The following is a 14,091-nucleotide window of genomic DNA, read 5'->3' as shown; positions in this document are numbered from 1 at the left end:
TCTAGAAAAGTTTGCTTAAGATTATTATTTCTTCCAGAAGTGCCTAATAGAATTTACTAGTGAAAAAGCTATCCAGACTTGGAGTTCCCTTTGTGGGAGAGTTTTTAGCTACAAATTGAAGTTTTCTTTATAGCTATCTAGACTATATTTGGGTTATCTATTGCTTCTTGAGTAAATTTTGGTAGTTTGTGTCTTTCAATAAATTTGTCCATTTCATCTAAGTTGCTGAATTTGTGAGCATAAAGTTTTTCATATTATTCCCTTGTGATATTTTTAGTATCTGTAGACTCTTGTGATGTTACCTCTCTAATTCCTGAGATTGGTCATTTGTATTCTTTCTTTTCCTTTCTGTATTAGTCTTGCTACAGGTTTCTTCTTCTCCTCAAAGAACCAGTTTATGGTTTAATTTGTTTTCCCAAACAACTTCAATTTTCTCAAAGAACCAGTGCATGGTTTGTCTATTACTTTTGCTTACTATTTTACTGATTTCTTCTCAAACTTTACCATTTTCTTTCTTCTGCTTAGAGTTTAATTTCCCTTTTTTCCCCTACTTTAATACAGGGGAAAGCTGAGGTCAATGATTTGAGATTTTTCTTCGTTTCTAATACATAGACGTTAGTGATATAAAATTTCCCCTAAGTGTTATTCTGATTCCATTAAGAATTTCCCCAGAAATTCTCATGTTGTGTTTTTGTTTCCATTCACTTAAAAATAATGTCTAATTTCACTTTTCATTTCTTCTTTGTCTTATGAGTTATTTGGATGAATGTTATTATTTCCCACATATCTAGGGACTTTATAGAGATCTTCTTGGTATCAATTTCCAACTTAACTCCATTGAGGCCAGAGAACATACTTTGTATAACTGAAATCCTTTTACATTTCTTTTTTCTTTTTTTTTGAGACACAGTCTCACTCTGTCACCCAGGCTGGGGTGCAGTGACATGATCTCAAGTCACTTCAATCTCTGCCTCCTGGGCTCAAGTGACTCTCCCATCTCAGCATCCCAAGTAGCTGGGACTAGAGGCACGTGCCAACATGCCTGGCTAATTTTTGTACTTTTTGTAGAGCTGGGGTTTTGCCATGTTGCCTAAACTGGTCTCAAACTCCTGGACTTAAGCAATCTGCTCACCTCGGCCTCCCAAACTGCTGAGATTACAGGAGTGAGTCACCGTGCCCGGTCTCCTTTATGTTTCTTGGGACTTTTTTATGGCCCAGAATATGCATCCTTCTCTGTAAATGTTCCATCTGCATTTGAAAAGAAGATGTATTCTGCTACTGTTTGATAGAATGTTTTTAAAATGTCAATTAGGTCAAATTGGTTGATATTACTGTTCAAATCTTCTGTGGACATACTAATTTTTTGTCTACTTACTCTATTAATTATCAAAAGAGGTATATTAACATCTTTTGCTCTAATTGAGGATTTATTTCTCCTTGCCGTTCTTGTCAATTTTTGTTAGTATATCTTAAAACTTTATTAGGTCAATAAACACATCCTCTTGATGAACTGACTTTCTTATGATTATGAAATAACCTTCTTTAGCACTAGTAATATTCTTTGTTCTGTAACTTAATCTGATACTAATACAGGTACTTCAACTTTCTGTAGTATACGCATGGTGTATCTTGTTCCATCCCGTTACTTTTAACCTATTTGTGTCTTTATATTTAAGGTGCATTTCTGGTAGACAGCATGTAGCAGGCTTGTACTTTTTAAATCCAATCTGTCAATCTGTCTTTTAACTATAGTTTTTCAACATTTATATCTAATATAGATAGGTTCAAATCTACCACTTGGCTTTGTTTCTCCTTTGTTCTTTTTTTTTACTGTCTTCTTCTGGATTGCATATTTCTTAATGATTCATTTGTATTGCCTTTGTTGGCTTATAAGCTGTAAATTCTTTGTTTTGCTATTTTCTTCATTGCTTTGAGGCAAAGTATGTATCAATGTATCACAGTCTCATCACTTATCACAGTGATATTATACCACATCTTGTATAGTATAAGAGCCCCACATCAGTATGCTTCCATTTTTTTTTTTTTTTTTTGAGACGGAGTTTCACTCATGTTACCCAGGCTGGAGTGCAATGGTGCGATCTCGGCTCACCGCAACCTCCGCCTCCTGGGTTCAGGCAATTCTCCTGCCTCAGCCTCCTGAGTAGCTGGGATTACAGGCATGCGCCACCATGCCCAGCTAACTTTTTGTATTTTTAGTAGAGACGGGGTTTCACCATGTTGACCAGGATGGTCTCGATCTCTTGACCTCGTGATCCACCCGCCTCGGCCTCCCAAAGTGCTGGGATTACAGGCTTGAGCCACCGCGCCTGGCCTAGTATGCTTCCATTTATCTCCTCCCAGCCTTCATGCCTTTGTTGGAATACATTCTACTTCTGCATGTTTCTCAAATACATTATTATTTTTGTAGGGGCAAATATAGATATATTAAAATAATATAAGAAAAACAATCTTATATGTTTATGTAATCACCATTTCTGATACTCTTTATTTCTTTGTGTAGATGAATTTTCCTTCTGGCAGAAGGACTTCCTTAAATATTTCTTGTAGTGTCGGTCTGCTGGCGATTTCTGAAGAAGTATTTCGTCTTTGCTTTTGAATACTTTTCTGCTGAGTATAAAATTCTAGTTTGACAGTTTCTTTTTTAGTATTCAACTGTTTTTTTACTTGTCTGATAAGAAAGTTGCTGTCATCCTTATCTCTATTTCTCTATAATGTTTTTTCATCTCTGGTTGCTTTTAAGATTTTCTCTTTATCACTGGTTTGAGCATTTTGATTATGATGTGCCTCCATGTGGAATTTTCTTCATATTTATTGTCCTTGGGGTTTGATGACCGTTTTGAATCTGTAAGTTTACAGTTTTCATCAAATTTGGTAAATGATCAGCTTCAAACTTTTTTTCTGACCCTACTGCCTACTTTACATACTCTGATTACACCTATGTAAGGTTGCTCAAAGTTGTTCCACAGTTCATTGATATGCGTTTTTTTCCTTTTCTTCTTTCTTTTTTGTTTCATTTTGGATAGTTTCTACTAAGTGGCCTTAAAGTTCACTAATCTGCAGTGTTAATCTGCTGTTAATCCCATCCAGTGTATTTTTCATCTCAGATATTGTAGATTTCATCTCTAGAAGTTCACCTTGAGTCTTATATGTCTCTGTTAAACTTTTTGAATATGTGGAATATGGTTATAATAACTGGTATCCTTGCCTGTTAATTCCAACATATGTATCAATCTTGATTAACTAATTCTTCTTATTTTAGATCCTGTTTTCTTATTTATTTGCATGCCCATGCAAGATACTGTGAATTTTATCTTGTTATGGCTGATCAGAAAAAAAAAAAAAAAAAAAAGTGCCAGTAAAATGAAATCACCTGTTGAATTGTAGTATATTTTGTAGCACAGTCATAACTGTAGAATCTATCAATTTGAAGTAACTGTAACAAATGGTCATTTTGTAGTAACAAAGAAAAAGAAAAAACAAGTCATCAAAGCAAATATTCTGTGATGGCACAAGTGAGATTTTTCTCATCCTTTTTAAAGCCAAATGAAAGCATAACCATTTCTAGTGAACTTCCTACCTTTGAATAACCTACAATAAAAAAAGATTTTCAAATAAAGGCAGGTTCAATAACCATATGCAGTTAAGTTACTTGAAACAGTTTGACCCTTTAGGGTCTTGCTTTTATGATCTGAAATAGTGCTCATTCTAATGCTAATTATTCCTCACAACTGGAGTAAAACCTTCCTGAACATTCTATCCAATGACCCACTCTTTATGAGCCACTGTTTAAGCTTTCCAGTTTGGCTGCTGGAAACAGGCACTATTTCTGGCCCTGTGTGAGCTCCTTGCACTGTTCCTATTAATCCTTTGGGATTATTGTTTTCCCTGGCATTGGGTAGTTCTTTACATATATGTGCAGATCAGTACTCTACTTAATACTTGAAGGATACCCTCTGCAGATCTCTGGGGTTCTCTGTGTGTATAGGTCTCTTCTTTAGTATTCTGTATTGTGAACTCTAGCCATCTTGTTCTCTCCAGATTGTGAGATGGCTTCAATTCAAGTTGGCTGGGATGCCTCTCCATATACTTTAACCTGGAAACTCTCTCAATACTGATAGAGCAATTCTAAGATTCACCTCGTTTATTCCTTTTTCTCTGGGCTTACTTTCTTTCACTGACTGATGTCCAGTTTCTCAAAAAATTATGTTTCATGCTTTTGTCCTTTTTTTCAAGTGGGAGAATAAATCCATCCCTACTATTCCATCTTGATCAGAAGTAGAAGTAAAGTCCTGATAATTATATATAATTCATTATTTTAAAAACTTCATTTCCCAGGTACCAATGCCCAAGGACAAGATTTAATTACTTCACTTGGATTAGTATGATTGCCTTTTTTGTCTAGAGTTTTCTTCCTCATAATCTTTCCTTTATATAATCACCAGAGTGACAAAACTGAAATGTAATCTGATGACTTTCATCTACTTTAAAAATCTTCAATGGTCCCGTGGCCTATAGGATAAGACTTCGTTTACTTAACACAGCATATAAATTCATGACTTGGAATCTCAACTGAGCTTGCTAGCCACCTCCCTAAATAGAACTTTAAATCCTAACGATGAATTTGTACCTACTTTTCATCCTCAGCATGTTGTTTCTTATCTCTGTGCTTTTGCTTATGTTGCCTGGAAATACTGCTTTTTCTTACTCCTTTTCCTCCCTGGCCAATATATCATCCTTGAAGTTTCATCTCAGATATTACCTTCTCCAGGAAGCATCTCCCCTCAGTTTGGGAGAGAAGGTCCTTTAACACTTATGCTCACCCTTAACATTGTAACTTAGTGTATTATGATATAATGATGTCTGTGTGTCTGTCTTTTCCATTCTATTGTAAGCTCTTTGAAGGCAAGGTTTATAACTTAATCAACTCTGTAACTGCAATGACAGATATAGCAGCTGCATAATAAATTCATAGTAAACTAAAAGAATGAATTATTTCAATTGTGCATACTCTGCTCTTCCATTTTAATCTGAATAATTGTCAGTTGCTTTTTTTAAAAATTTAAAGAAAATTTTTTTTATTTATTACATTTTAGGTTTTGGGGTACATGTGAAGAACATGCAAGATTTTTGCATAGGTACACACATGGCAGTGTGATTTGCTGCCTTCTTCCCCTTCACCTATACCTGGCATTTCTCCTCATGCTATCTCTCCCCACTTCCCCACCCCCCGGTCCCTCCCCTATATCCCCCCACCAGACCCCAGTGTGTAGTGCTCCCCTCCCTGTGTCCATGTGTTCTCATTGTTCAACACCTGCCTATGAGTGAGAACATCTGGTGTTTGATCTTCTGCTCTTCTGTCAGTTTGCTGAGAATGATGGTTTCCAGGTTCATCCATGTCCCTACAAAGGACACAAACTCATCATTTTTGATGGCTGCAGAATATTCCATGGTCTATATGTACCACATTTTCCCTGTCCAGTCTATCATCGATGGGCATTTGGGTTGGTTCCAGGTCTTTGCTATTGTCAACAGTGCTGCAATGAACATTCGTGTGCACGTGTCCTTATAGTAGAACGATTTATAATCCTTTGGATGTATACCCAGTAATGGGATTGCTGGGTCAAATGGAATTTCTATTTCTAGGTCCTTAAGTAATCGCCACACTGTCTTCCACAATGGTTGAACTAATTTATACTCCCACCAACAGTGTAAAAGTGTTCCTATTTCTCCACATCCTCTCCAGCATTTTTCAATGATCGCCATTCTAACTGCTGTGAGATGGTATCCCAATGTAGTTTTGATTTGCATTTCTCTAATGACTAGTGATGATGAGCATTTTTTCCATATGTTTGTTGGCCTCATGTATGTCTTCTTTTGTAAAGTGTCTGTTCATATCCTTCGCCCACTTTTGAATGGGCTTGTTTGTTTTTTTCTCTTGTAGATCTGTTTTAGTTCTTTGTAAATTCTAGATATCAACCCTTTGTCAGATGGGTAGACTGCAAAAATTTTTTCCCAATCTGTTGGTTGCCGATTCACTCTAATGACTGTTTCTTTTGCCATGCAGAAGCTGTGGAGTTTGATTAGGTCCCATTTGTCTATTTTGGCTTTTGTTGCCAATGCTTTTGGTGTTTTGGTCATGAAGTCCTTGACTATGCCTATGTCCTGAATGGTTTTGCCTAGATTTCTTCTAGGGTTTTTATGGTGTTAGGTCTTAAGTTTAAGTCTTTAATCCATCTGGAGTTAATTTTAGTGTAAGCTGTCAGGAAGGGGTCCAGTTTCTGCTTTCTGCACATGGCTAGCCAGTTTTCCCAACACCATTTATTAAACAGGGAATCCTTTCCCCATTGCTTGTTTTTTTCAGGTTTGTCAAAGATCGGATGGTTGTAGATATGTTGTGTTTCTTCCGAGGCCTCTGTTCTGTTCCATTGGCCTATATCTCTGTTTTGGTACCAGTAACACGCTGTTTTGATTACTGTAGCCTTGTAGTATAGTTTGAAGTCCGGCAGTGTGATGCCTCCTGCTTTGTTCTTTTTGCTTAGAACTGACTTGGCTATGCGGGCTCTCTTTTGGTTCCCTATGAAGTTTAAGGTGGTTTTTTCCAGTTCTGTGAAGAAGGTCATTGGTAGCTTGATGGGAATAGCGTTGAATCTGTACATTACTTTGGGCAGTATGGCCATTTTCACAATATCGATTCTTCCTAACCATGAACATGGAATGTTTCTCCATCTGTTTGTGTCCTCTCTTATTTTGTTGAGCAGTGGCTTGTAGTTCTCCTTGAAGAGGTCCTTTACGTTCCTTGTTAGTTGTATTCCTAGGTATTTTATTCTCTTTGTAGGAATTGTGAATGGCAGTTCATTCTTGATGTGGCTGCCTTTAAGTGTTATTGGTGTATAGGAATGCTTGTGATTTTCGCACATTGATTTTGTATCCTGAGACTTTGCTGAAGTTGCTTATCAGTTTCAGGAGATTTTGGGCTGAGACGATGGGGTCTTCTAGATATACAATCATGTCATCTGCAGATAGAGACAATTTGACTTCCTCCTTTCCTATTTGAATATTTTTCTTGCCTGATTTCTCTGGCTAGAACTTCCAGTAGTATATTGAATAGGAGTGGTGAGAGAGGGCATCCTTGTCTAGTGGCAGATTTCAAAGGGAATGCTTCCAGTTTTTGCCCATTCAGTATGATATCGGCTGTTGGTTTGTCGTAAATAGCTTTTATTATTTTGAGATACGTTCCATCAATACCTAGTTTATTGAGGGTTTTTAGCATAAAGGGCTGTTGAATTTTGTCAAAGGCCTTCTCTGCATCAATTGAGATAATCATGTGGTTTTTGTCTTTGCTTCTGTTTATGTGGTGAATTACGTTTATAGACTTGCATATGTTGAACCAGCCTTGCATCCTGGGATGAAGCCTGCATGATCATGGTGGATAAGCTTTTTGATGTGCTGTTGCAGTCAGCTTGCCAGTATTTTATTGAAGATTTTTGCATCTATGTTCATCATGGATATTGGCCTGAAGTTTTCTTTTCTTGTTGAGTCTCTGCCGGGTTTTGGTATCAGGATGATGTTTGTCTCATAAAATGATTTGGGAAGGATTCCCTCTTTTTGGATTATTTGGAATAGTTTCAGAAGGAATGGTACCAGCTCCTCTTTGTACGTCTGGTAGAATTCAGCTGTGAACCCATCTGGACCTGGGCTTTTTTTGGGTGGTAGGCTCTTAATAGCTGCCTCAACTTCAGACCTTGATATTGGTCTATTCAGGGTTTCAACTTCTTCCTGGTTTAGGCTTGGGAGGAGGCAAGCATCCAGGAATTTATCCATTTCTTCCAGGTTTACTAGTTTATGTGCATAGAGTTGTCTGTAATAATCTCTGATGATGGTTTGAATTTCTGTGGAATCTGTGGTGATATCCCCTTTATCGTTTTTTATTGCATCAATTTGGTTATTCTCTTTTCTTTTTTATTAATCCGGCTATTAAATGTGTCCCAGAGATTTTGGTATGTTGTGCCTTCGTTCTCGTTGGTTTCAAAGAACATCTTTATTTCTGCCTTCATTTCATTGTTTATCCAGTCAACATTCAAGAGCAAGTTGTTCAGTTTCCATGAAGCTGTGCGGTTCTGAGTTAGTTTCTGCATTCTGAGTTCTAATTCAATTGCAGTATGGTCTGAGAGACTGTTTGTTATGATTTCCGTTCTTTTGCATTTGCTGAGGAGTGATTTATTTCCAATTATGTGGTCAATTTTAGAGTAGGTGTGATGTGGTGCTGAGAAGAATGTATATTCTGTGGATTTGGAGTGGAGAGTTCTGTAAACATCTATTAGGTTTGCTTGGTCCAGGTCTGAGTTCAGGTCCTGGGTATCCTTGTTAATTTTCTGTCTTGTTCATCTGTCTAATATAGACAATGGTGTATGGTGTGTTAAAGTCTCCCACTATTATTGTGTGGGAGTCTAAATCTCTTTGTAAGTCATTAAGAACTTGCCTTATGTATCTGGGTGCTCCTGTATTGGGTGCGTATATATTTAGGATCGTTAGCTCTTCTTGTTGCATTGATCCTTTTACCATTATGTAATGTCCTTCTTTGCCTCTTTTGATCTTCGTTGCTTTAAAGTTTATTTTATCAGAGATGAGAATTGCAACTCCTGCTTTTTTTTGCTCTCCATTTGCTTGGTAAATCTTTCTCCATCCCTTTATTTTGAGCCTTTGTGTATCCTTGCATGTGAGATCGGTTTCCTGGATACAGCACACTGATGGGTTTTGGCTTTTTATCCAATTTGCCAGTCTATGTCTTTTGATTGGGGCATTTAGTCTATTTACATTTAGGAATAATATTGTTATGTGTGAATTTGATACTGCCATTTTGATGCTAGCTGGCTCTTTTGTTCGTTGATGCAGATTCTTGATTGTGTTGATGCTCTTTACCATTTGGTATGTTTTTGGAGTAGCTGGTACTGGTTGTTCCTTTATAAGTGTAGAGTCTCTTTCAGGAGCTCTTGTAAAGCAGGTCTGGTGGTGATGAAATCTCTGAGTATTTGCTTGTTTGTAAAGGATTTTATTTTTCCTTCACTTATGAAGTTTAGTTTGGCTGGATAGGAGATTCTGGGTTGAAAGTTCTTTTCTTTAAGGATGTTTAATATTGGCCCCCACTCTCTTCTGGCTTGTAGGGTTTCTGCTGAGAGATCTGCTGTGAGTCTGATGGGCTTCCCTTTGTGGGTATCCTGGCCTTTCTCTCTGGCTGCATTTAGGATTTTCTCCTTCATTTCAACCCTGGTGAATCTGATGATTATGTGCCTTGGGGTTGCTCTTCTTGAGGAATATCTTTGTGGTGTTCTCTGTATTTCCTGGACTTGAATATTGGCCTGTCTTGCTAGGTTAGGGAAGTTTTCCTGGATAATATCCTGAAGAGTATTTTCCACCTTGGATTCATTCTCTTCGTCACATTCAGGTACACCTATCAGACGTAGATTAGGTCTTTTCACATAGTCCCACATTTCTTGGAGACTTTGTTCATTCCTTTTTACCCTTTTTTCCATTCTTGCCTTCTCGTTTTATTTCATTGAGTTGATCTTCGACCTCTGATATCCTTTCTTCTGCTTGGTCAATTGGGCTGTTGAAACTTGTGCATGTTTCACGAAGTTCTCGTGTTGTGTTTTTCTGCTCGATCAATTAACTTATATTCCTCTCTATGTTGTCCATTCTCGTTAGCATTTCGTGAAATCTTTTTTCAAGGTTTTAGTTTCTTTGCATTGGGTTAGAACATGTTATTTTAGCTCATAGTAGTTTCTTATTACCCACCTTCTGAAGTCTGATTCTGTCATTTCATCACACTCCTTCTCCATCCAGCCTTGTTCCCTTGCTGGTGAGGAGTTGTGATCCCTTTTAGGAGGAGAGGTGTTCTGGTTTTGGGTGTTTTCATCATTTTTGTGCTGGTTTCTTCCCCCTTTGTAGGTTTATCCACCTGTTGTCTTTGTAGTTACTGACTTTCAGATTGGGTTTCTGAGTGAACTTCCAGTTTGTGGATGCTGAAGTTACTTCTTTTTCTTAGCTTTCCTTCTAACACTCTGGCCCCTCTGCTGTAGGACTGCTGAGGTCCACTCCAGACCCTGTTTGCTGGGGCATCACCTGTAGCAGCTGCAGAACAGTAAAGGTTGCTGCCAGTTTCCTCTTCTGCTATCTTTGCCCCAGAAGGATGCCCGCCAAATGTCAGTCTGTTCTCTCCTTTGTGAGGTGACTCTTTGGATATACTGGGGTCAGGGAGCTGCTTCAGGAGATAGTCTGTCCTTTATTGGAGCTCAAGTCTTGAGCTGTGAGCGCTGTTGTTCATTCAGAGTTGCTGGGCAGGTACGTTTAGGTCTGCTGCAGCAGAACTCATAAATTCCCTTTCACCCCCTCCCCCACAGGTGCTGTGTTCCAGGGAGTTAGGGCTTTATTTATGAGTTTCCGTTGTGCTGCTGCCTTTTTTTTTTTTTCTTTCAGGGCTGCCCTGCCCAGCGAGGAGGCAGCCTAGTCACTGTCTGCCTGCAGAGGCTTTGCTGAGCTGCTGTGGGCTCCGCCAGCTGCCGTGTGATCTTCCCTGCAGTCCTGTTTATATGGGTGTAGTTAGAACTGCCTTGGCAATGGTGGCCGGCCTCTGTTATGGTGGACTCTCTGAGTAGTGGCAGGTTGTCTCAGCAACGGTGGGTTGCCTCAGCAATGGTGGGCTGTCTCAGCGATGGTCAGACTGCCTCCGTAGTGGTGGAGTGTCTCAGTAATGGTGGACGCCCCTCCCCCACAGAGCCGGACCGTCCCGGGTTCAGCTGTGCTTGCTGTGAAACTCTCAACAGAGAGTTTTCAATTACTGTTTTTTTTTTTTTTTTTTGTGGGGGTGGGGTGGGACCAGCCGAACCTGATCACCTGGCTCCCTGACTCAAGAGTTTTTTGTTGTTGTTGTTGTTGGAGGGTCGACTCTCTCCCTGTTGAAAAGGCGCTGGGATCTCCCGTGCCGCGACTCACTGAGCCGGTTGAAACAGCGGCATTGAGATTCCTGGCATTTTTTTTGCCTAGGAATCTCCTGGCCTGGCTCAGTATTTCAGATGAATGGGCAACTCTGCCGTCTCAGGGCTCCTATTGCCAGCTAAGAGGGCACCCGGACCAGTGTCTTTTGTATGGAGAACCGCCGTGCCAGGGCGCGGGCAAAGCAGCTGTGCAGGCCAAAACAGCCTTGCAGGCTGAAACAGCCGCGCTGGTGACCTGTGGGGCTCCTCCGCCTGGGAATCTCCTGGTCTGTGGGCAATAAAAATCCGTCTGGAAATGCAGCGTCCACTCAGCCTCTGCACTTTCACTGGGAGCTGTAATCCTGAGCTGTTCCTAGTCGGCTATCTTTCCCCCCCACGCCCCGATCCCCCTGTCAGTTGCTTCTTTTACACCCTTCTTGACCATCTATAAAAATACCAAGCTTGAAGCTTATTAAATAAATGTGATTAAACATTTTTTGTTGTGATCTCAATATTTTTCTTCACGTATCGCATTAATTCTCTTTTTTAAGGCTGAGATATGTGCTAAAACTTTCTTAAGCTCTTGGATAAGGTATCAATTTGATAATAAATTTCCAGTCTTTTGTAGTATTTTATATTAATTTTTTTTTCTGAAAGACAATGGTGATGGAGCTTAAGCATTATATACAAATCACATGCAATCAATTTTAGTAAAATTAGAATAAAATTGGTAATCCTTCTGATTAAAAAAATAAAAAAATCAGTAACATTTTATAAATCCATGTCACCTGTTGATCTGTAGTATATTCTGTAGCATCATCAAGACTGCAGATCCTATTTGGACATTGTCAGCTTGCAGTAAGTGTAAGAAATGATCACTCTGTAGTACTAAAGGAAAAGAAAAAAAAAAAGATTAACACAAAAATTTTATGATAACAAAGGAAGATTTTGTTCTTTTCAAACCAAATCAAAGCAGACCATTTCTGCTAAACTTTCTGACTTTGTATACTCTACAATAAAGGAAATTTTAAGATGTAAAATTCATGGTAATTTTAAATAGACATAAATAAGTCATTCCATTTTTATGAATATAGTCAGAGAACAGGCATAAATACTAAGCTAAAAGTCTATTGTTATCTCTCTTTAAATCGAAAATAACATATCCTAAATCTGAATCTTTTTTCCTATCAATGAATTTCAGTGAATAAAAACAAATTTCTTGCAAAGACAGACTATAAGGGGATGGAAATGGCACAGATGACTATAATTGGTTGCTTACATCCTTAAAAAATTTAATTTTGTGACACATTGTTTTATATAATAATGAATACATTAACTACAAAAATTTCCTTTTATTGATTCGTAATCTTTAAGCTCTAAGCAGTCAGTTATAATGATTTAGCATTGGATGGTTATACAAGTTGCTTAACCTTTTAGAAACTGTTTCTTCATTTCTTCATTGGTAAAACTAGAAATAATAGCTCTCACATGAGCTAATGTAAAATGTCCTAGAACAGGGAATGTTTCTAATAAATGTCAGTTTCCATTCCATTGTATGCTCAATAACTGAGCATAACTACCAAAGGTATTAGTTATACTAACTGAAAGTAGTTGCCTTTGGAAAATGGGAAATGGAGTAGGCATGAGGGCCAGGGATTGTCTGTGTGTTTTAATGATCCTTACGGGACTACTTGACTCTCTAAATTATGTGCATGAATGAATCTAGGGAGAAAAGCTAAAAGTAAAATTTCAGTTCAAGTATTTCTTAAAAAAATTCTTATAGTGTTACATCTATATTAGATGAAATTTTTCAAGAGTAAAAAGAGTGCCATCAATGTCACTAAGAATTATTTTCTCAGTCTTAAGAAAACACAATACAAAACTTATCATGTTTGTGTTTCTCAATGTAAACAAAAATATCCTGTAACTTCCAAGTTCGCTAAAAGCTCATTAAATAAAAGCTTACACTTACTTGGATAATTAGGTTATATGAGTTAAATCATATCCACCCTGAATGTAGGGATTTCTCTCACAGTAGGTCTAAAACACTGCAATCTTTTAAACTTAAAAGTTATTTTCAGGAATAAACTATTCAAAGTATAATTTATCTTTATCTTAGATTTGCTAAACAGAAAAAGCTATTGTCGACGTTGGCTGTGTAAAATTGGAATATCCATTCTAAAAAAATTGTAAGCTTATTTCAACATGGTTTCATTTCAGTGTGGTTGTCTATATAGTTAATGTGGCATTTATTTTTGGAAAAAAAAGATCAAACTGTTAGCAGTTGACTCTACAATAGCTATTAGTTACATTAACATCTTTTCTCTTACCATTCTGAATAAGTTCAATATGGCCTCCCACAAGCCAGAAGAGAGAATCAGTCACAATGTGGAAAAAGTGTAGTAATTCACCTTTTTCTTCAGCCTTAACATAAAAGATAAGCCCAGTTTACTTTTCTATCATTTTTTTTTTTTTTTTTTAAGAAGACTTCTCTCTGGGGAGTTAGAGGATACAGTTTCTGGATCTAACTTAGCTATTTATGAGGAACATGATTTTGTTGCCTTTAGTTTCTTAATTGTAAAACTTATGGTTACAGGATAGTAATATCTACTAGAAATGGTTGTTATCCAGATAAAATAAAACCATGTAAGTAGTGTAAGGACTACAAGTTGATACAATAGGATTTCTTAATACTTGCTATGCATCAGAATCACTTGTTGAGCTTTTTAAATACATCTATGGACAAGCTTCAGTTCAAATGTACTGAATTTGAATCTCCAAAGGCAAAGGCTGGATATCTGTATTTGCACAAAGTTAGTTGGCTGATTTGGTTATGCAACCAGGATGCAAACAACTGCAATATTCAAATGTAGATGTCAGCATGAGAGGGATTATTGATAGTGTATTTCAGTTCCAGTTTCTACTCATAAGTTTAGGAGGGCAGAGATCATGTCATTTAGCTCCCCACTATAAACTTGGTTTCTAGGACAGTTCTGACACATAGTAAATGTTCAATCAACATTAAGTCAACAAATAAATGACAATTTTTTTCTGGTTCTTCCTTTCTGGAAAGTAGGGTGAGAAATTATTATGAATTAGA

At 37.7% G+C, this 14,091-nt stretch overlaps 1 protein-coding gene across 4 annotated transcripts in view; it reads right to left on the bottom strand.

The window, feature by feature from the left end:
* The window catches only part of IQCB1 (IQ motif containing B1), an 82,730-nt gene that overhangs the window by 43,944 nt on the left and 24,695 nt on the right, over positions 1 to 14,091 (bottom strand). For all 4 annotated transcript variants that reach the window (XM_032267696.1, XM_032267693.1, XM_032267694.1 and 1 more), the window contains 2 exons: positions 13,322 to 13,415; positions 11,780 to 11,879 (listed from right to left, as the gene is read on the bottom strand). In XM_032267696.1, the coding sequence (XP_032123587.1) occupies positions 11,780 to 11,879; positions 13,322 to 13,415 (194 nt within the window). The remainder of the gene's footprint in view (positions 1 to 11,779; positions 11,880 to 13,321; positions 13,416 to 14,091) is intronic.

The sequence above is a fragment of the Sapajus apella genome, unplaced genomic scaffold (assembly GCF_009761245.1).
Source record: "Sapajus apella isolate SASKATOON/1434 unplaced genomic scaffold, GSC_monkey_1.0 scaffold171, whole genome shotgun sequence".
Classification (NCBI taxonomy): Eukaryota; Metazoa; Chordata; class Mammalia; order Primates; family Cebidae; genus Sapajus; species Sapajus apella.
Note: the sequence above shows the minus strand (reverse complement) of the source record. Positions and strands in the feature narration are given on the sequence as shown.